The sequence below is a fragment of the Zootoca vivipara genome, chromosome 5, assembly GCF_965207765.1.
Source record: "Zootoca vivipara chromosome 5, rZooViv2.hap1.1, whole genome shotgun sequence".
Lineage (NCBI taxonomy): Eukaryota > Metazoa > Chordata > Lepidosauria > Squamata > Lacertidae > Zootoca > Zootoca vivipara.
Window position 1 is genome coordinate 79,765,088 of NC_142588.1, and position 23,377 is coordinate 79,788,464.

Sequence of the window (23,377 nt, forward strand, 5' to 3'; positions counted from 1 at the left end):
TGTTTTTCTTTCATAAAAAAATACATATTTCGATCCATATGTTCTGTCAAAATAACACTGAACTGTGAATTTTCAATCATAATATGCATCGTGATACGGTGTAGTTGCAAACAAAGTGCAGTCACATTCAGAGACGTGTGAGCATAAGAACCGCCGTATTAGATCACACCAAAGGACCGTTTAGGCTAGCATTATGTTCTCACAGTGACCAACCAGTTGCCTATGGAAGCTCGCAAGCAGAGCACAAGGGCAACAGCAGCACTCTGCCCAACTGCATCCCCCAGCAACTGGTGTTCAGAGTGTGACAGGCCTAAGGTCCCCCGGTGAGTTTTGTGGCTGAGTGGGCATCAGCTGACCCTCTGCTACATGGACTGGCAAGGATGGTTTCCAAAGATATTTGGTCAGTTGCAGGGAGGGGAGCTTTCAAGATCTTAGTCCAAGAGGCTTAGGAATGGGAAAGCTTCCTGGCTTCCACTGACTGTATTCTGAGGGCTAACTCAGAGGATGACACAGTTCCCAGGACCCTTACGCATCAGTTTTGAAAGTCTTTTAACACTGCCCTTGATTTGCTAATAGTGCATAGCTGCCAAGTTATCCCTTTTTTAAAGGGATTTTCCCTTATGCTGAATAGGCTTCCTCGCGAGAAAAGGGAAAACTTGGCAGCTATGATAGTGTGGAGCAGCTGGAGGAAAAACAGATTGATCCCCCCCCCCTGTTCACACTGAAAAAAGGGAGCGGCAATTTCATTATACGAATAATAAACCAGGTTGTCTTGGCAAAGCCACATTTAGTGGATAGAGGAGGAGGAGGAGGAGGAGGAGGAGGAGGAGGAGGAGGAGGAGGAGGAGGAGGAGGAGGAGGAGGAGGAGGAGGAGGAGGAGTTTGGATCTGATATCCTGTTTCATCACTACCCGAAGGAGTCTCAAAGCGGCTAGCATTCTCCTTTCCCTTCCTCCCCCACAACAAACACTCTGTGAGGTGAGTGAGGCTGAGAGACCTCAGAGAAGTGTGACTAGCCCAAGGTCACCCAGCAGCTGCATGTGGAGGAGCGGAGATGTGAACCCGGTTCACCAGATTACGAGTCTACCACTCCTAGCCACTATATCACACTGGCTATTAATAAGTTTGTATATTTTGAATGAAACCGGTAAACAGTTTCAAAGCAATGCTTGGCTTAGCAGGGCCTTCTCTATAGAAGAAAGCAATTTTTAATGCATTATTTACAATTTTAAAGATACCATAATCCAGAGTGCTGAATTATGGCCTGCTGATAATGTTTCAAATCATACTTTAGTCTACCTGAAACTAGAGAATGTGAATCCATTCGCCCATGTCCATTCAGCAGTTTTGCAAGTGAAATGACTGACAGCAAAATGCCAAGATCCTGCCACGTATAACCTGTACTCAGGGTTTTGTTTTTGTTTTTTCTAAAGGTGACCTCCTGGCCTCTACTCCCCCTACCCCACTGTCTCCATAGAAATATCAAACTTATCAAGGGCTCCAAGGTCATTACAGTCCACAGAGTGTTTAAGGGGAGGGGATGTTGTTCTTTGCTTGCTCATTGAATTGGAAAGGAAACAACCTAGAAATATTACCATTAGATCGGAGATTATCTAAAAGAGAATATAACTCAATAAGGAATTACCATGTAATAAAGTTGCCTTGGAGCTGGAGAAATAAATTGTTGAAGAGCAAATCTTGCCCATTTTCTTTACATAATATGCACCCTCTTGCCCCTCTTTAACATTTACTTTTTAAAAAGTGAATTGTTAAGGTTATTAATTTAAGAATGGGTATACAGAACACTTAATTTGAAATAATCATTCAGTGTAGCCTACGTGGAATCCTAGCCAAACAAATACAGGCTTTTTAATTAAAGTAGTCCATCACATACGAGGCTTGGAGCAAGGGGTTATTTTCAACTTTAATTTCTTATGCTAGTCTTAATGGCCTATCAGAAATGCTGAAAACGGCTTGGTGACATCAGTGAATGGCAGAGCAGTCTTTATTACAGCTGGCAGAACTTTCTGCATCTGCATCACATAGGAATATCTCTCATAAGAGGAATCCCATTTATATGTTCCCTATGTTGTATCTGAATGCACGGAAACAAGAGTGTCTAGCGGGATGTAATTAAACATCCATATTAAAACCACTAAGCTGGCCATTTGGTTTTACAAACCAGGTCAACAATTAAGTTTGCACAACATAATATGGTTATTAGAATATGTGTACAAATAATTTGCTCCCAGCTAAGTGAAAAATCAGGTCTCTTAATATCGTGCCCCACTGTACTTGCAGTCTTAGAAACTAGACAATGAAACTTGATGCTTAAAAGGCTACTCAAGCTGGAAAGCTAAATGTTCCCATGACACTCAGCATCTACAGATAATTAATAATAATAATAATAATAATAATAATAATAATAATAATACAAATAATAATAGTCTCCCCAGCCACTCTGGGCTGCTTCCAACAAAATATTAAAATACAATAGTCTGCCAAACATTAAAAGCTTCCCTAAACAGGGCTGCCTTCAGATGTCTTCTAAAAGTCTGGTAGTTGTTTTTCTCTTTGACATCTGGTGGGAGGGTGTTCCATAGGGTGGGTGCCACTACCAAGAAGGCCCTCTGCCTGGTTCCCTGTAACTTGGCTTCTTGCAGCGAGGGAACCGCCAGAAGGCCCTCGGCACTGGACCTCAGCCAGATGGGTGGGGTATAAATATATTATTATTATTATTATTATTATTATTATTATTATTATTATTATTTACAGTGGTGGTACCTTGGAAGTCGAACAGATTCCGTTCCGGAAGTCCGTTCGACTTCCAAAACGTTTGAGAACCAAGGCATGGATTCTGATTGGCTGCAGAAAGCTCCTGCAGCCAATTGGAAACCACGGAAGCCGTGTTGGATGTTCGGGTTCCAAAGAACATTAAAAAACCAGAACAATCACTTACCGTTTTTGATCATTTGGGAGCCAAAACGTTCAACACCCAAAGCGTTTGAAAACCAAGGTATGACTGTACCCTATAAACTACTTAAGAACCGAATTATTTTGCTGGGTTGTTTTCTTGTTCAAACAAGTACAAATAAAGGAAAGAGCAAGATTTAAATATGTTAGCATCTTTATATATATTTTAAAAGAGATAAAATAAGCCATGTATAACTTTGTAAACTATTTGTACAAATTGTTTCTAGTAAACAGAGAACTGAATTGCTTAAAAGGTGAGATGAGCTCCAGCGAAACAATGTACCAAAAAAAGGGGGGGGGGACATGTAACTTACTCATATGTAGGCTTTGTTTGTGACCAGCCATATAGATTGTGGACATCATAGTGTCGAACTGGGGTTCCATCCGCCAGAAATTGTTGACTCTGCATGCACAAGGTTTTACTACTCAGCCCAACATCTCTTCCTAATAAGTCTAATGAAGAACAAAACATTAAAAGAGGTTAAACAAAATCTTACCCATCTTCTGCTTTCAGCACATATATAAAAATCAAATTATAAAGTCATGTCGGAGTATCAAAATTAAAATTTCTGGTTTGGAGTAGAATCCAGAGGTATGATATTTGAAGGGCATATACAAAATATTAATTCAACTCTTCTGAATTTGAGTTGTGCCTACTGAAAAAAGAAGTCCATGACTATGTATGCATGTGGGGGTGGTGAAGGTATGATTGTGGCCCCTTCATGATTACATTGGCTTAAGAGTGAACTTTCCAGAATGCACATGCCTAAAATGGAAGTGGATAGAGGCACCATATTGGGGGTAACATAGTATTCCATATCCAAGATTTAACATCAGAAAACTGTGGGCAGTTGGTGATCTGATTGGCTTCAAAAACACCCTGTTTGAAAAACATTAATGTTGTTGTTGTTGTTGTTGTTGTTGTTGTTGTTGTTGTTGTTGTTGTTGTTGTTGTTGTTGTTTATTGAGTTTATATACCGCCCTGTACCCGGAGGTCTCAGGGCGGTTCACCGAAAAGATCACAACATATATAATCAGAATAAAAACAACAACCCAATAACACGAGAGAGAGAGAGAGGGAGAGAGGGAGAGAGGGAGAGAGAGAGGGGAGAGAGAGAGAGAGAGAGAGAGAGAGAGAGAGAGAGAGAGAGAGAGAGAGAGAGAGAGAGAGAAGAGCCACATTGGTAAAATTTGGTACTGGTGAATTTGGTGTTGGGAAAATTTGGTGAGTTTCCTAGACTTCTGCTTTTTTGAGAGAGACCCAGTTTATTTATATTCATATTCTCAGCTAGCTTGCTAAGAAGCCTCTTGATGAGAAAAAAAATCTGCAAATGACTAGGGGCACTGGCTTGTCCCCACATTGAGGGGGCCTGGATTCACGTGACATGCTCTGCTCCTGCCCAAGGGGCCAGTGCTCTCCCGGCGGTGGGGGGTGGGGAGGATGATTTTCACCCTCCACACATCCTGACTCCAACTGGTGCATGAGTGCTCACCCCGCAGCAGCAGGGGATGGCAGCCCCCTCAATATTGGGGGGGGGACTCAGTCCCCAGCCCACAAATATTGAGGGGGCTGAAGCCCCTTCCACCCCCTGCTGCTGGTGCCCCTGCAAATGACGTTTACACAAAAAGCAAACCATGTCTATGTTTTTCAGGTATTGGAAATAACAGTGCATAGTACCCAAGTTAGGAACCTGGAAGGAACAGCAGTAATTTCAATAATTAAAAGAGGGAAACATAATATAGGATTCCAGACTTAATGGGGTAGGGAGTCAATCTGCATTAAGTCTATACACTGCATTACAGGAAGTGTATGGGAACTTTCCTTAAGTGGGATTGGGGCTTCAAACCGAGTTTGATGCCACAACTGTTCCATATCCTTCTTCTAAACTTTATTTTGCTACTAACTGGCCCGGCCATGCATTGCTGTGACTCATCCCTGTAATTGGCTCCACCCTATCCCGACCCATGACCTTTCCCGCCCCCTCCTCCCCATCCCCCATCCAGGAGAGCCCCCACCTCTACTCGGCCTAGTCTGCAAAGTCGAGCTGAGATGTTGTGAAGAGAGAAACTTTCCTACCTGCAGTACCAGTGTAGCCACCGCTAGAGGCCGCTGTTGTGCAACCTCTCCTGTACTCCCAGCATCCCTGGCTGTCTGAGTTTTGTGTTTGGAAACAGTGGGTTTTAGCTGCTTTGCCTGTTGTAGGCGTGACATCTGTCTACACAGATGGTATGCAAACCCTCAGATATTTGCACGTGACATTGTGTCCAAATTTCAACGCAATCGGTCAAGCGGTTGCGGAGAAAGGTCATAAAACACCAACACGGACCTTTTACATTTATATATATATAGATTACCAGGGACACCAGCAGCCATGGAACTCATCTTGCTTCCCCTTCTCCAAATGTTAGAAAACATTGCTCCCAAACTCAGCACACACCTAGTATATAACAACATTACAAGTGATCTAAAAGTAGGCATAGTTCTTACACTTACTTGGTATATATACAGGAAAATTTAGTTCGGAGTTCCCACAGCCACCAACTGCACCATTGACAAAATTTGCTGGTTCATTCATATCCTTACATTGAAAACAAAACAAAACACATAAGCAATATGGATCATCCTTTGTGTTTCTAATAGCCTTTGATTATGCTATGAAAATATCTGAGGAGGCATCATGTCTCTCCATTCAAGGTGTCCAAGAATACTGGAGGTGTGCCAAGATGAAATGATGAATGAGCCAAGTATATGCTAGGTATGTGTGACTATTCTTTTTTTAAAAAAAAAACTATTTATTCTTTCTCTCTTTTTCCCTGTACCTGCCTGTTGTTATTAGAACTCCAGAAATATAGGGGGGGGGGTGTATCCCATCCTTCATCTAAATAAATACAGGCTACATTCATCCACCTCCCAAACATTTCTTGTACTGTGTTGAGGAGCAAATTCAGTGTCAATATATTTCCCCATAACAAAAACCTTGGGCATCTGTGCTCTGAGGAATGCTAATATACATTTATTTGCATCTTGCAGTGAAATGATGGGCAATACTCACAGGGTCAAAATAACAAAGCAGATGAAATGCAGATGAATGCAGAAATAGGATAGCAATGATTTATGGGTAGACACACATGTTTGATATGGTCCAGACAGCCCTTTAGTAACAAGGACTCACCTCTTTGCCATGACCTTTGACACCTGAAGTGTATATTTTTAGGAGGCAGAGTGAAATTGTTCTCAAAAATGTATAATTTTTTGTTAGAATGGTACACTAAGGACGAAATGACTAAAGAAGTGATGATAAAATGGGCAAAAGATTTTGGGCACAATATTGAGTATGACGCGTGGTTGAAATTATGGAATGAAACAATGAAATTTACCGCATGTAACCACATTGAAAGAAAATGTTATGAAAATGATGTATAGATGGTATTTAACACCAGTAAAATTATCTAAGATGTACAGGACAAGTAGTAGAGTATGCTGGAAATATAAAGAGAAAGATGGACAATTTTATCTTATGTGGTGGTCATGTGAGATAGTGAAAAGATTTTGGGAAAATTTATATAATGAGTTGGGGAAAAAAAGTTTAAATACACTTTCACCAAAAAACCCGAAGCATTTTTGTTGGGACTAATGGGAGATGAGTTTGCTAAGGGGGATCAGAGACTTTTAATGTATGCCACAACCGCGGCGAGAACGTTACTAGCCCAAAAATGGAAAATACAAGAGGTTCCAACTATCGAGGAGTGGCAGACAAAAATGATGGACTATGCTGAACTGGCAAAGTTGACCTGTGCGATCCGGAATCAGGGAGAGACAAAGTTCCAGAGAGAGTGGAGTAAATTTATTGACTATATGGATAAAAACTGTACAAGTATAAAGACACTTGCAGGACTAAAATAAATCCTACGAACTGAGATAGAATACGTAAAAGGAACTGCGAGATAGGATTAAAACAACAAAGCTGTGTGAAGGGAGGTAGGTAGGTCTCAGCTCGTGAGAACAAAAAGAGATGAGATGAAAAGGTTACGAGGAAAATAATTGGTTTAATTGTTGTGTGTGTTTGTGTTTGTGCATGGTGTTTTGTTTTGTTTTGTTTTTGTAATGTGTAATTGGAAAATGAATAAAAATTATTTTTTTAAAAAATAAAGTGTATATTTTTAGGATCCAACTTATTTCTATCATTGTAAATTGCTTTAAATATTGTATTGGAATGTTGTGTTTAAAGGTTTGCAACCCACCCTGGGACCTTAGGGTGAAGGGTGGTTAATAAATTAAATCATCATAATCATAACATACCCATTAATGTAGATGTATCCTATTACTAGCACATTTCAAGATAATTTGGATAGATGTCTCTGCATAAAAGCATTATAACTGTTAGTGTGAAAAAACTAAAATGAGATTAATCCAGTGAAAATATGGGTTGCTTTTTTCCAGTATCTGTTTTCTGCATCCATAGCTGTAGAAAACAACATAGACAATACTAAAATAGGTGCAGAACTTACAATCCATAGGCCATCAAATTTAATGCTGTTTGCTGGATTGGTAGGGTTGGTGTGGAACTCCTGAATTTCTCTTTTCCACCACTGCACTGTAGAGTTGCGGAAGAAGTCTGGGAATGCAACGTAAGCTCTGTATAACTGGAGTAATAGAGAATGTGAAGAAAACAATATATTACTTAGATACAATCAACGTAGGCAAGAAGTGTGCATGATCCATCGCTAGAAAAGGTTGACACCATTGTGAATCACAGAACTTTCAAAAGCGGAGATAGGCTGGCAAGTCTTGAGAGATCTGACTCCTCATGGTCTATGAATGCATTTTCAGAGTATTTTCAGGTTCTCTTAACAGTTTAGGCAGAACTAGTCCACATTAGGGAAAAAATTAATGACTGATGTTTTAATGTATTTTTAATCTTTGTTGGAAGCCACCCAGAGTGGCTGGGGAAACCCAGCCAGGTGGGTGGGGTATAAATAATATTTATCATCATTATTACCATTATTATTATTATTATTATTATTATTATTATTATTATTATATCATGGCTCTGCATACTTCCTTAAGAACAGAAGATCTTTTCAACAGGGATCTACCTGTAGAACATGGACGACCGGTTGGACATGTCTGCTATACACACTTAACTGGGAGCAATTCCTATTAAACTCAGTGGGATTTACTTCTGAGTAGAAAAGTACAGGATTGCATTGTTGGGACTTTGGCACAGGAATTGTTTTTCCCCCGAAAAATGAAGGAATTCATTTCTCAAACATGACTAACAGTTGCTTGCATCACTCTCTGTAGTGCCAAATACACTTTGCATTATAGCACAAATAGACTGCTTTTTTAGGGGAAGGGGCATCTCAACTACCTTGGGCGTACCAAATTCTTCCCCAGCTAGCCTTGCTGTCATTGGCACATATATGGTTAATTCATTATTATGTGGGGAGGAGGGTTACTGGTTTGTGGGTGTTTTTGTATTTTTACATTGTATTTTTAGGAACGCGGGTGGCGCTGTGGATTAAACCACAGAGCCTAGAGCTTGCTGATCAGAAGGTCGGCGGTTCAAATCCCCGCAGCAGGGTGAGCTCCTGTTGTTCGGTCCCAGCTCCTGCCAACCTAGCAGTTCGAAAGCATGTCAAAGTCCCAAGTAGATAAATAGGTACTGATACAGTGGGAAGGTAAACAGCGTTTCCGTGTGCTGCTCTGGTGCACCGGAAACGGCTTTGTCATGCTGGCCACATGACCTGGAAGCTGTACGCCGGCTCCCTTGGCCAATAACGCGAGATGAGCACTGCAACCCCAGAGTCGGTCACGACTGGACCTAATGGTCAGGGGTCCCTTTACCTTTACATTGTATTTTTATGTTGTGAACTGACCTGAGATCCATGGGTGAAGGGTAGTATACAAATTTAATAAATAATAATAATAATAATAAATATTATTACTATGATTATTACCACCACTGCATTGTTTTCACAATTACTGGGGCTTTTTAAAGGAGAGACACAAGTGCAAACTTACCTCTGTTTGCTCGTCCCAGGGTATTGATGTATTCACAACTACACCAGGGTAATCAGGCCATACCTATGATAGCAAAGTTATTTGAAAATGGTTAGCGTAATGAAATAATGAAATGACAGGGTTTGGGGAACTTTTCTTTACAAATGAGCCATTGCAATTCACTCAGAAAGGTGGAGTGGGAATCTATCAAGTGATAACAATCAAATAACCTTCTTTTTAAAACAATATACAGGGTTACATGATCCTGTTCGAAAACTGAGACGGTGGAGAGATAAATACAAGGATGTAACACTCCTCACTTTCATTATTCCTTTCTTAAAATGTCAACATATGGCTGCTTTGAGCATGCACTCCTCTTCACTAGACCATAATTATACTTATACTGCTAGCAGCAATTATTATCTGAAATTAGATGACTTCTAATAGTCTTTTCAAGAAGAAATTCTATTTTTTTTAATTTTATTTTTTTACATAAACTAAACAGTTTCTCAGCTGGTAGACTATGGTTGTCACAACCTGGCAACCATAGGGAAGACAAGCCACCTTTACTAAGAGGCCCAATTTTACCCAAAAAAGAACATTTAAGGCATTTTAAGGCACTTGTACATGGAATTAATGCCAATGATACTATGCAAAAAAATATTACCTTCCCCCACACAATATCGCTGCTATTGGGCCATTTAATGAAGACGTCATCCTCAACTCCTCTTGTGAATGGTGGATAAGGCTTGGTTTCGTTCCCAGAAATGGCTGGATCCTGAAATGAAGAACTTTGGCTTAAGAACTCAAGGCATAATAGTTATTAAAGGAGCAATCCTGTTCTCAAAATATGCCAGCTTTTAGGATATGGCAGAAACTTTGGTGCAGAAGTCTCTACCAGTGCAGCCATTCCACTAGGGAAAATGCAACATAGGCGCAGCAAAAAACAGGTCAGAGTTCAGGGTGGCACAGTGGAGAAGCCCACTTATGCCAACATTGAAGTCATTAGCTCAAACAGGTGCAGAATATATGTACTGACCAAAATGATGATAAATCGCATTCCATCCTGTTTCATTCTGTCAACCAGAGCTGGAAGGTTTGAAAATTCTGGACCGATAGTGAAGTCCAGCTGCCGTTCCATGTAATCAATATCTGCATATTGTACATCCTATGGAGAACAGTGCAGGTTGTGAATGGGGGTATGCATTATTATGAAGGATCAAACGAACTTAATCTACAGTTTTAAATGACTAATTTACAGACAAAGGTCAGGAGCCAAAGTGTCACATAGGCCAAAGCAAGGTGGCTCTGCAACATCCTGTGAAATTCTGACCTCTCTTCCTTCCTTTTTGTTGTTTAAACAGCAGCTCCAATACTACACCATACCACCAAAGCATGTTTAATTTCTCTTCATTTTAATACAGTTTTCAAGGTGACATGTTCGCCAATACTTTGAAAGTGTGCTTTTATATCTTTTTCAATTCCCTTTTAACTACTCCGCTCATTTTTGAGATCTTTCCTGTTTTGAAATCGGTTGTGACCATCTTGGTCCCTCTGGAAAACTTCTCACTTAAATATATACAAGCTGTGACTGGAAAGTTCAGTGAATGGTCACAAAAATCGGACAGCGAGAAATATTTGAACATACAATCAGCATCGGAAACAGGGCTGTCTCGAGCAGGTCGGGCACCCTGGCGCTGAGGTGCGGAGATCATTCCGGCGCCCCCGCCCTTGCAGCACGCAGCATGGCTTCTGCACTGCTTTGCCGCGCAGCGCCCCGCCTGCCGGCCCAGCGCCCTGGCGCCCTGCGCCACCGGGACTATACCTAGAGCTGGCCCTGATTGGAAACCCACAAAATGCTCCCAATTGTGTATGGAGATGAAGCCCTAACTCAAAAAACAGGGTATGAGTGGTTTAAATGTTTCCATGAAGGGCAGCAAACCATTGAAGATGACCTTCGGTCTGGCAGACTGTCGATGAGCAGAATGGCGGAAAATGTCAACAGAGTTTGTGAGTTATTCATGTGGGATTGGTGTTTGTCCATCCGAATGATGGCGGAAGAATTGCATATTCCGTGTGAAATCATTACTGAGGTTACTGAGCTGTCCCACCCTCCATTTTCTCTCGATCCAGGCCCACCAGATTTCTTTCTTTTTCCAAAACTGAAATCTGCACTGAAAGGGCACAGATTTTCCAACATTTCACATGTCCAAGCTGCTGTGACAAGGGAACTGAAAGCAGTATGAAAAGAGGACTTCTCCAGAAGTTTCCGACATTTCTACGAACGTTGTCAATGGTGCATTGTATCAGAGGGGGCCTACTTTGAAGGCCTGTATGTTTGAATATTTCTCACTGTCAAATTTCTGCAACCATTCGCTGAACTTTCCGGTCACACCTTGTAGAACTGGACAGCCATTGTTCTCAAGTAGTTCTTTGACACTTAATCTCACACCAGGCCCTGCCTTGACTCAGGAGTGAATCCAGGGTAGTCCTCAATTTTGTCAGCTTCATTGCTAACTATTCTAAGGCACCTTAATTTTTTTCATATATAGAAATGTTGACTCTTTCTTAAGAGTCACAACCTAAATGTACATTTTCCCAATTCCTGTGATTGTTCAAATAAATATTCTATGGACTATCACCACTGACACTCACCATGAAGATAAAATTATCACACTATGAGTCCCAGTTTACATACCAGCTCATCATGCAGTTTGCTGGATAGCTTTAACATAGCCATTATCTCTCAGCTTAACCCAATTCATATGGTTGCTGAGGGGACAACATGTACGGGAAGGAACCTATTGCCCTGAGCAAAAGGGCAGGATTAAAACAGAACGAATGAATGGTCATGTCTACACACAACTTACATAGGGGATCTTAGCTGCTCTCATTGCATCATAAAGATCGGAGATTTCTGTGTCATTCCCATATCCATAGCGGGACAATTGGAATCCCAGACTCCAATACGGTGGCATGACAGGACGTCCAATGAGCTAGAAATAAGAAAATTAAATACTTGATATTTGCGTTACCTTACGGTGGCAAAAAAAACAAAATAAAACAAAATGATAGTATTTTTAGTATGTGCTTTGTAAGATAGTTTCAGGTGTATTACTGAACCACTTACTGCAGTGTATTCCTGAACCACTTGTTCTGGAGTTGGTCCCAAAACTACATAGAAGTCCAAGATCCCTCCAATAGTACGGTAAGTCAAAGCAGGTGTTGGCTGGAGCTTTACCTCTGGAAATTCATAAACAATAAATGAAACGATCATATAGACCAGTAATTGCCAAAATAACCCTCTTCCCCACCTGCTCCTGCAGGCTGGCTAAAAATAACTCGGGCCCCAAGGGCATTCCCATTGATAAATGAGAACTCTTCCTAGAATTCTCAGGGAATGAGCCAACCTCTCATTTCTTAAGATAGGGGCACCTGCCCAGTAGTGTAGGAAGATGGGGCAGTGGGGGCACACCGCCCCAGGCAGCGCGATCCCAGGGGTGTCATCACGGCTGCCTGTCCCACCCCCCAAACACGTGCCACGCCCCTGCGTGTGGCGCGCCCCACCCCAAAATGTGCGCCCTGCCCCTGCGCACGGCACTCCCGCCCCCAAAATGTGTGTGGCGCCCCACCCCCAGAACGCACGCCACGTCCCTGGGGGCAGTGCGCCTGCTCTCCGCCATTGCACCTGCCAGGTAAGAATTAGCCTGGGACTTCCACAATTAACCTTTGTGTTCGCTAATCCTGTTTCCTGACCATGTCCCAGGAGACTGACTTAACTTGAAATAGGGATGTTGCACCAACCTTTGTGCTGTTGGTGCCCTTGTTTTCTGAAACAGAAAGGCTGAGCTCTCTATAACCAATATCAAGGAGTTCAGTGCAGCGTGGGCACAGTGGATGGTGTTTCAGATCGGCTCTGCCACTGTCTCCACCACCCCTGCTGCCAATATGTAAACAGGCAGGGCACTTGCCAAATAAGAAGCACCCATGGGGGAAAGGGACTGTAAAAGTCAAGCTGGGGACTGGCATGGCTCACAGGCCACACACCTGTCAACCTGAGAGAAACTGTAATTCAGAAATGAAAAGTTTTCAGAAAAAATGAAGGGTGACTTACCCATTCCATTGCTGTTTAGCAAGAGAACACCGTGAGCATTTCCATCATTTTCTAGGCCCATGTAAAAGGGGTGAACTCCATAAGTATTAAGCTTGTACTGTAATCATGGAGGAAAAACAAGGTGCTGTGAGCAAACGCCTTCTTTGGCCAATTGATTTTCTCCCCAGCATGCTTCTACACATGTCAGAAAGGGTTATACACTTCAAGATTACAACAAGGTAAATATAAATTTCCCAGTTTTATCTCGTATTCTGCCTTCAGATTGCCATGAGCTGAGACCATTCAAGCAGAAAACCATCAAAAAAAAACATATAAAATGAAAGTTTCTTAAAACATTTAATTTTTAGGGGCCAGGGGAGGGGGGATAAAGTGTGGGTGTACATCTGTGTGCACGATGTATACTAAGATTGAGCTGTAGTGATCTCTAACATTCATACAGCTCATGTATGCACACACCCAAGGTTCGGGGGGGGGGGGGCTCTCGGTGCATTCTAAGCACCTGGGACTGATGAAAACTTCTGTTGGTGCTAGATTTCTTGTGAATTACTGCCAGAGCCATGTGTCTCTCCAGATTAACCACTGGCAGCAGAAATTGTGAGGGGTGGACCTCACCATTAGCAGTGGCTGTAACATCTATATGGCACAGGCACCCCCAAACTGCAGCCCTCCAGATGTTTTGGCCTACAACTCCCATGATCCCTAGCTAACAGGACCAGTGGTCAGGGGTGATAGGAATTGTAGTCCAAAACATCTGGAGGGCCGAAGTTTGGGGATGCCTGATATGGCAGGTATACAATAATAATAATAATAATAATAATAATAATAATAATAATAATAATAACCATAATAATTTCCCTTTGGTATTATTTTTATAGAAAATAATGTTGCCTTTCTCTGGGAGTACACCAGCACAGTGATTGGGCCCAAACTGGACCGATGTCAGGTGGCACCAGTTTAAAGTGTGGCTTGGGATCCAGCCAATCCCAGGGCACCACCTCAACCCCACCTTCCTCCTCAGAATGCCCTGGTTTGAGACTCTGTGCATGTTTGACAACTGAGCTGGCAAAAGCAAGCGGAAGAATGCTTCCAATCCATCCACTGCCTTGCATCCCAGCGTGGTGTAAGGGGCTGGTGGACTGCAGCCTAATTATTTTGATGGGACACAAGTGCAACTAATTTAGTCCACATCGAAGAAGAAGAAGAGGAAGAGGAAGAGGAAGAGGAAGAAGAAGAAGAAGAAGAGGAGGAGGAGGAGGAGGAGGAGGAGGAGGAGGAGGAGGAGGAGGAGGAGAGTTTGGATTTGATATCCCGCTTTATCACTACCCGAAGGAGTCTCAAAGCGGCTAACATTCTCCTTTCCCTTCCTCCCCCACAACAAACACTCTGTGAGGTGAGTGGGGCTGAGAGACTTCAGAGAAGTGTGACTAGCCCAAGGTCACCCAGCAGCTGCATGTGAAGGAGCAGGGACACGAACCCGCTTCCCCATATTACGAGTCTACTGCTCTTAACCACTACACCACACTTAGCTGAACGTTGTAATGAAGATGGTTAAAGAATGAACTCACCCCAGGAGACTGATCCCTTGCAAACATCCCCCAAGTATGCCAGTTCATCTCATGTCGGAAGTGAGCATGCTCTGTTTCACCAAACCCATACACGTACTGTGAAGGGAGGCGAGTTGAAATCTGAATGAACATGTCGCTGAAGATGAAGCCAGGTACTTGAGAATCCCAACTGCAATCAAAATATTTAGCAGTTTTCATTAGAAAGAAGTAGACAGCAGGCGGGATTGTATTTTATATATGAGGATGACAAAGTTTCAAAACATTTGCAGGGAGAAGGGGTGTGTGCCATTGCTTATCATCTGATATTGCGGCACTCAATATTATAGCGATGGAAAAACCTTTGTGATTATATCATAATGGGCATTTATTAGCTATGATTGATCGGTTCATTCCACGAGGCCTCTATAACACACTATCAATGGTAAAGAGGGCCAAGCCTATCCTGTTATGCTTATATTTTTCCCTCCCTGCTAATTAATATTAGGTTCTAGATTTGCGTTGATACAACTTTCTCTGAGGGTTCCACTGTGCCTTCAGGATGAGGCAGAGTTTGCCTTCAGTCTTTCTCTCATGGCCATGTCACCCCACTTCTGTTTCACATAATGAGACTATATCAAATATTGTATAGTAGCTGACATGTGGTGCGTGTGGGTGTTGAGCTTCACACCTCTACTGCTTTAGGTAGTTGTGGTTTGAGAAGAACTTCAGTGAAGTCCTGGAGTATTATGATGATGTGTCATTTCCCAATGATTCATGGTGAGCAATGTGTGAAATTCAACCCTTGGCGGGGCTAGCCAACATGTTGCCCTCTAGATGCCCCTCCAGATTCCCATCAGTCCCTCCAAGCATGGTCAGTGGTCATATTACATCAACTTCTGGAGGACCCCATTTTAGCCATGTTCCTTTACAACAAACCTCTTTAAAATGCTATGCTTAGGCACATACCCTAGGGTCCTAGGTTCTCAGAACATAATTAGCATCAACCATGCTATTTCTGGTAAAAAGAAGAAGAAGAGGTACTGGTTCTCATATCTTGCTGAATTTGCTATGGGTGCCACCACAAAATGGCTACCATGGCTAGCAAAAATAATTTCCTCCCTCCCAGAGCACAGCCCTGCAACATATTGTATCCATATTGTATCCTGCATCATATTGTATCCAGGCCTGCACCTAGTTGAGCCTTGCCACACTGCAGACCAGGACATACTGAACGTCAAGAACCCAGGAAGATGTAGGTAGTGTTCCTAGGCTTAGTATTAAAAACATGGAAACTGGAGATACATCAATAGCCTTTAGGCCTGTGATGTCACACTCACTCACTGTCAGGGGACCTCCGTACCGGGAGCCTCCACCTCTCCTCCTGACCAGCACATCGCCCAGTGAGAGCAGCAGCAGCCGGTCAGGTGGGGGGGGGAGGAAGTTAGGAGGATGGAGGAAAAAGAGCTCAGCGATGCTACAGAGCCCTTGCAATGCCCCGGCCAACAGGCTGAGGGGGCGGGGCAGCCACTTCCGTCGCCCCAGTTAAGGCGCGGTATGAAGCGTAAGGAGGGGAGGTGGTGTTTTGGGGTGCCCAAGCTATTGTGCTCTTATGGCTAAATATTTTAGCCGTACTTCTAATTTTAGCAATTCTCAAAACAGTGGGTTGAGATGGGACTGGGGAAGGATATACATCAACATTCCTTCTTTTAAAATTTAAAATGATGAGCTGTTGTGGCAGAGATGGGAGGAACAATCAGAAATCATTTAGAACCTGTGAGGGAGATATTTTAAGCACCAATGGTGCTGAAAAGGGTTATGATGATCTATAACATATCTGGTTACAGGTAGGTAGCCGTGTTGGTCTGGATCGAAGTAAAATAAAAAAAAATTCCTTCAGTAGCACCTTAAAGACCAACTAAGTTTTTATTTTGGTATGAGCTTTCGTGTGCATGCACACTTCTTCAGATACAGTGAAATGGAAGTTTCCAGGCACTTATGTAGAGAAGGGGTGGGGAGGGGTGGGGATGGGGAGGGGGGACCACTCAGAAGGGTGGTGGAAATGGGTGATTGACTGACTGATAGCTGTTGATGACCGCAAACGACTGCAAATGGTTTTGCATGAAAAAGCAAGGGTTGAGATGGCTGAAGATCGCTTATCATGTATAATGAGATAAGAATCCGATATCTCTGTTCAAACCAGGTCCCTCCATGGTTTTGAGCTTGGTGATAAGTTGCAATTCAGCTTGGTGATAAGTTGCAATACACCATTACTGGCCCCAACAACATCCAACATACCATCTCAGGACTATTTAATTGCTCATCCTCTAACATTGTGTATGCCATCAAATGCCAACAGTGCCCTTCAGCTCTCTATATTGGACAAACAGGCCAAACCCTACGCCAAAGGATAAATGGACATAAATCTGACATCAGGAACCAGAAGACAGAAAAACCAGTAGGAGAACACTTCAATCTCCCAGGACATTCTATACAAGATCTCAAAGTAGCTGTCTTACTACAAAAGAATTTCAGAAATAGACTGGAAAGAGAAGTTGCTGAATTGCAACTTATCACCAAGCTCAAAACCATGGAGGGACCTGGTTTGAACAGAGATATCGGATTCTTATCTCATTATACATGATAAGCGATCTTCAGCCATCTCAACCCTTGCTTTTTCATGCAAAACCATTTGCAGTCGTTTGCGGTCATCAACAGCTATCAGTCAGTCAATCACCCATTTCCACCACCCTTCTGAGTGATCCCCCCTCCCCATCCCCACCCGTCCCCACCCCTTCTCTACATAAGTGCCTGGAAACTTCCATTTCACTGTATCTGAAGAAGTGTGCATGCACACGAAAGCTCATACCAAAATAAAAACTTAGTTGGTCTTTAAGGTGCTACTGAAGGAATTTTTTTAAAAAAAATTTTTATAACATATCTGTGATACTCCTGTCTGCTTAATGGTGTGCTTGTCTCTCTGTGCTATCTGATCATTTGAGATGACAGGTATGGAGAGGAAAAACTAAACTAAGCTTAGTCTGTTTCCTGCTGATCCTAAAAGAAACAGAGTGAATACTGCAGTTCAGAAAGTATTTACCCAAAGGCTTACAGAACACTTCTAGTGGTTTTAACCATGAAACAGTAATATTTTCTCACTTCACCCATTCTTTAAAAACTAGCATACGTATACTGAAATCTATTATGTGATCCATGCATACTTTTCCAACTTTATCTATACCCTCATCTCTATTCTCCACCAAACCCCATGGACCCCATGACCAATCACCATTTTAAATTTCCCAAATTTCCCCCATATTCTGCCTACAGCAGTGACATGGGCCTAAAGTTAGACTTTAAAATGGTGTGGCAAGCATTAAGTCACAGCCTAACAAATATGCATAGCGGTCTTCCTCTGGCCTGGGGATTGACAAATCTGTTAATTTTGCTCCTTTAAGGGAGCAAACCTGTACACAAGCAGCTCTGGTAAAGCAAGCTGGGGTAAGTTAAAGCGGAGTAAAGTTGCACCAGATACAAATTCAGGTGTGAAGTTAAAGCAGATCCAAATTACACCAGATTCAGTAGCAGGGCTCTGCTTTACCCTGGCGAAGAGAAAACACGCCTCTAGATCAGTGGTCTACATTGAGTTGCAAGGTCACCTGACAAGGCTCTTGAGGCTTAAGGTCCAGCCTAAATCTCCCTGCTATGTGTCTCAATAGAAAGGCACTTTCTGATAGTTTCACTAGAGGGAAAGTCTCTTCTCTAGTGGTGCCTATATGACAGAAATGCCTTCAATCTAAGCTAAGGGAAGCACTGACATTAATTACATTTAGGGATCTTTTAGGAGCACATTTGCCCTGTTAGGCCTTTGTCTGATGATATCTCAGTACATTATAATTTTAGCTCTCTTCTGGTTGCATTTTTGCTTACATTCTAAGGTTTTCATCTGTATTTTAATATTGTTTACTTCCTTGAGAACTGACATAGGAGGATCAATGACACAGGCAACAATCCACCTGATCCTCTCTCCTTCTAAATTCAGTTTTAAGAATGATATTCATAGTTCATGCTAAAGTACTTGCCATGATAATAAAGTTGTATAAAGTGGCTTGTTCATACTCTTTCAAAGGTTAGTCAGTGAAAAATAAGCATGTAAGATAAATTGGTGGACAACTGGATAGATGGGAGTCAAATACTCAGAGCTAGCTAAGAAGCAAATAAAAAAAGCAGTAGGGAAGTTTCTTAAATAAATATAGCTGGCGTGTGCTAATTTTTTGCAGAAAACAGCCCTTGAATCATGTGATTGCAGAAATACAATTAGTCCATCTAGGTAAGTGACATTTGAGAAAAGCAAAACAACAACAACAAGCACATCTCTGCCCCCCACTCTGTGAACTTTGGAGTAACTTGGGGAACAACTTGGTTTGGTTTCACACTTGTTCTATTCATTGCCCAGTTGTACAAACATCCACTTACATGACTGTTCCAGTGCTTCTGCGCCTAATTTGGATACCAAATGGATTGTTCTGAACTGCCACATCATAAAGGCGTTTCTCATAGGTGCTTGCAGGTGTACTGGGGATGTTCAGTGGCACTGGGACTTCATACCTTTTGTTACTGTAATCATAAATCTGCAAAGAGGAATGAGCATTGCTTCCTTAGAACAAAGATGTTACAGAACAGAGATGGTAAGGCTGGAATCTTCCTGTCCGTCCCCCCCCCCTGCCCCATTAATAATAGGAAATCTCTTTAAAAACAACAGAATCTTCCTTTTGCTTTTCCGGGGCAAAGGAGAAATGTTGTTAGGGCCAGATGAACAGCTGCACAAGCTTCAAAATCCTTGATGGGTAGCGCCATCAGCAACATTTTGATGGTACTATGGGAATATATTTTCTCTTTCATATTTTGGAACCAGCAAGGTTACAACTGCTTTGCCAGGCTATAACTAGTAAGATGAACCAAAAAGCTTTCGCGCTTGATGCAAAAGTCACAGGCGGTTTGTTTCAAGATAAACTAACTGCGGTATTTGCATCGAATTTACCTTAAATTGAAGCATGTCGTTCTCATGGTATTTCACCTCCAAGCGAAGCGTGTCAATGGGTGTGACAGAAATTCTTGGGCGTCTAACAGGCCCAGTGCCTCTGCCAAGGTTTACCGTTAAACCGGAAGGTGTGTACTGAATATCTTCAACAGTATAACCATCATTGGATGGGTAGTAGCAGAATGGGACAGGTTCAGAAGCGTCACTCTGAAAACAGTGTAGATAGATGGGTTCGTACTTAAAGCAGATGCAAGGAATTTATCATAACAAATTCATTCCCAATTCATATTAAAATTAACCCAGATTTTCCCTAACTTGCTCCAAGAATTATTTCATTTGTGGCAGGGTGGGGTGGTGGGGTGGGGGTTCACCTTAATCCCTCTCGTCCAAAATTGCCATTATGAACCAGACAGGACAGAACCTTCAGCAGAGAGGGCTGGTTGTTGAGAGAAAAGGCCTTCTTGTATATAAGGCTTAGATCATGGGTAGGCAAACTAAGGCCCGGGGGCCGGATCCGGCCCAATCGCCTTCTAAATCCAGCCTGCAGACAGTCCATGAATCAGTGTGTTTTTACATGAATAGAATGTGTGCTTTTATTTAAAATGCATCTCTGGGTTATTTGTGGGGCATAGGAATTCATTCCTCCCCCCCCCAAAAAAAATATAGTCCAGCCCCCCACAAGGTCTGAGGGACAGTGGACCGGCCCCCTGCTGAAAAAGTTTGCTGACCCCTGGCTTAGATGCTCAAGAGCAGGCTTTCCAATGGGGTGAATGGAAGATGATATTTTCATTAGCTCCAGACACAGTTTGTTGAACCAGGAAGTACTGGAAGCCATACTCCCCATGAATTCCAGCAGCAAATCCTATTTTCATTTGTTAAGAACCCTTTGTTGGTGTTAAATTGCTCACCAAGTCTATTTTGACCAGGTTTGCAGATTCTATGGCTCCCACCAGAGGAGTCTTACCATTTGCCTCCCTGAGTTTTATCTCTACTTCAACCAATAGCCACTATGCCACAGCATAGCCGCCAAGTCTCCCGTATTCCCCAGGAAATCCCCGTTTTTCCAGCTGTTCCTAGCTGAAAAAATGGATTTTTTTTGTTTTTCCCCAGTTTATTCTGGCGCGGAGGCAGTTTTGGAACTGGCCGGAGCATGCTCAGAAGCGACTTTTGATGCTGCTCTGCCCAGTTCCAAAATGGCTGCAGTGCGACTTCTGGCGTGGCGGCCATTTTGGAACTGGGCAAAGCAGCATCAAAAGTCACTTCTGAGCATGCTCCGCCCAGTTCCAAAATGGCAGCAGCGCTACTTCTGGTCTGCTGCTTCCGCCCGGTCCCTTATTTCTCCGACAGCAACTTGGCAGGTATGTGCCACAGTAGAGAAATTATATGGCAGATTCTAGGTCGTCTGCAGCAGAGGTGTGAACAGAAAGAAATCCATTGGATCCCTCTCAATAAGCATGCACTTAAGCGAAAAGGAATCCAGTAAGCAAAACTTTAGCTGGATCTCAGCCAAATATAGCTTGGCTGTAGCGGTTACAGTGCCGTGTGAACAGGGCCTGAGAATATTTGCAAGGGCAGGAAACATCAGCAGCAGCGCTTCCAATAGCAACAGGGTGGTGAGTGCTACCAGGGCTGTAGCCAAAACTGGGCGATCTGGAAACAAGAGGGAAACTAAACTGAAGAGGCAAGAAGCTACCAAACAACAATGACCTGATGGGGACTGAGTGTGCCTGCTAACCATGGAATGTTGAATAACACTTTGGGGGTTAGGGAAAGAAATAGAGCAGGGACAAAGACAATGCCCTGCTTGGAAGGAATGACGTCTTGGAACCCTGAACAGGAGTGTTCCTGTTAAAATGGAGGATACACTGAAACATTTTGTTGCCAAACCCACTTTCTACATTTATTTACCAAGCCTCCACCGTTGCACTGAAATGCTTATCTTTTTTAAAAACAGTACTAAATAAGGTTCAAGAAAAATGCAGCAAGGTACTGAGAAAGAACAAGAGGGAAATGCATACTTGATGTCTGAAGCGGCATTTTCTCTCAGATCCATGACTGTGAGTAAAAGGGAAAGGATTGAGACTAGTGTGCTGTGCTCATGGCCAGCACACCCCTAAGCATTGAAAGCATATATGGGTTTATATGTATGTTACTTACATTCCAGATACAGCCAAGAGCCTCACATTTCTCTTTTGATGCATTTAGCTCAAAATGACAATCAAATCTGTCACTGTCGCTGAGGACCTGTTCCCAGGAGACTTTGTGATCTTCTCCCAGTTTAAGCTGAAGGTTTGTTATGGTGGCAACCTACAAAAATGAAGAGTAAAATCCAGGTTGTAAATGCCACATGCATAAAAGTTTTCTAAATGTCAGGTAGTTGTTTATCTCTTTGACATCTGATGGGAGGGTGTTCCACAGGGCGGGTGCCACTACCGAGAAGGCCCTCTGCCTGGTTCCCTGTAACCTCACTTCTCACAGTGAGGGGACTGCCAGAAGGCCCTCGGCGCTGGACCTCAGGGTCCGGACAGAATGATTGGCGTGGAGACGCTCCTTCAGGTATACTGGACCGAGGCCGTCTAGGGCTTTAAAGGTCAGCGCCAACACATTGAATTGTGCTCGGAAATGTACTGGGAGCCAATGTAGGTCTTTCAGGACCGGTGTTATGTGGTCTCAGTCCACTCGGTCTAAGGAAGTGGGTCAGTGACTTTTTTATAATAAAAAAAATCCATGAGATCTGACATTAAATTTAGTTTGGCTGACAGTGTTCACAAAATGAATGAAGACAAATGAATGGGGCTTGCAAGGTGGCTGCAGGAGGGAGAGACTTGTCCCTCCGCTCGGCATCCCGTGAGCTCTGGAGTGCGCACCTCTCTCACTTCGCTCTGCTCAGGCCGCGCTTGTATCGTGGGGAGAGGGTGCAGCGTTCCCCCTTGAGAGCAAAGGAAAAGTGGGGTGCCATTTCCGGCGTCTGCATCTGCGCAGATGCGACTCCCTATGCAGACGCGATTTCCGGCACCACGGAAGCTAGTCCCCATGCCGCGCTGAACCAGTTTAGCACAGCACACGGAGACTCACCAAGTGGTTCAGGGGCGGCTTGAGGGCCGGTTAAATGACCCCCGTGGTCCGCTTGTGGCCCATGAATAATATGCCGCAGCCTACTTGAGGTTGGACATGCCTGACATATACCAATGGTTAGTGCTCCTTTTACTATTTGTCTGTAACCTGATCCTAAGCAGCATATAACACATAGCATAAGAGATTCACTTCCATGTGTTTATTAAAAAGACATTTACCTTATCTGCAGCACTGTAAGTGACTTGGAGATTCTTATTCTGAACCACACCATTTGAAGTAACGGTCACTCCTGTGGCGTTAAAGGGCAATCCAAGGATTCTGAGTTCATCAAATATTAAAGTATGTGAATCTGCATAGTTATCATGTGCCACTGTCATATATAAGACATTCTGGGGGGAAACAAAATATATACAGACAATATTGTTACAGAAATCTTGCAACATAGAGCAACTATAGTTATGAATCTCTGTAATTTTCTGCGAGTAATCTTAAGGCTAAAGTAAGTTCTGCAACGTAGAATCATAGAATCATAGAATCATAGAGTTGGAAGAGACCACAAGGGCCATCCAGTCCAACCCCCTGCCGAGCAGGAAACACTATCAAAGCATTATTGACATATGCCTGTAGAA

General features: G+C 42.8%; 1 protein-coding gene across 3 annotated transcripts in view; it reads right to left on the reverse strand.

The window, feature by feature from the left end:
* SI (sucrase-isomaltase) overlaps positions 1 to 23,377 on the reverse strand; it is a 149,130-nt gene that overhangs the window by 40,038 nt on the left and 85,715 nt on the right. For all 3 annotated transcript variants that reach the window (XM_060274411.2, XM_088669160.1, XM_035132460.3), the window contains 14 exons: positions 22,967 to 23,137; positions 21,831 to 21,980; positions 19,674 to 19,880; positions 19,109 to 19,263; positions 14,657 to 14,825; positions 13,092 to 13,188; positions 12,108 to 12,220; positions 11,848 to 11,973; positions 10,017 to 10,145; positions 9,645 to 9,755; positions 8,999 to 9,061; positions 7,483 to 7,617; positions 5,468 to 5,552; positions 3,288 to 3,426 (listed from right to left, as the gene is read on the reverse strand). In XM_060274411.2, coding sequence (XP_060130394.2) covers positions 3,288 to 3,426; positions 5,468 to 5,552; positions 7,483 to 7,617; positions 8,999 to 9,061; positions 9,645 to 9,755; positions 10,017 to 10,145; positions 11,848 to 11,973; positions 12,108 to 12,220; positions 13,092 to 13,188; positions 14,657 to 14,825; positions 19,109 to 19,263; positions 19,674 to 19,880; positions 21,831 to 21,980; positions 22,967 to 23,137 — 1,850 coding nt within the window. The remainder of the gene's footprint in view (positions 1 to 3,287; positions 3,427 to 5,467; positions 5,553 to 7,482; positions 7,618 to 8,998; positions 9,062 to 9,644; positions 9,756 to 10,016; positions 10,146 to 11,847; positions 11,974 to 12,107; positions 12,221 to 13,091; positions 13,189 to 14,656; positions 14,826 to 19,108; positions 19,264 to 19,673; positions 19,881 to 21,830; positions 21,981 to 22,966; positions 23,138 to 23,377) is intronic.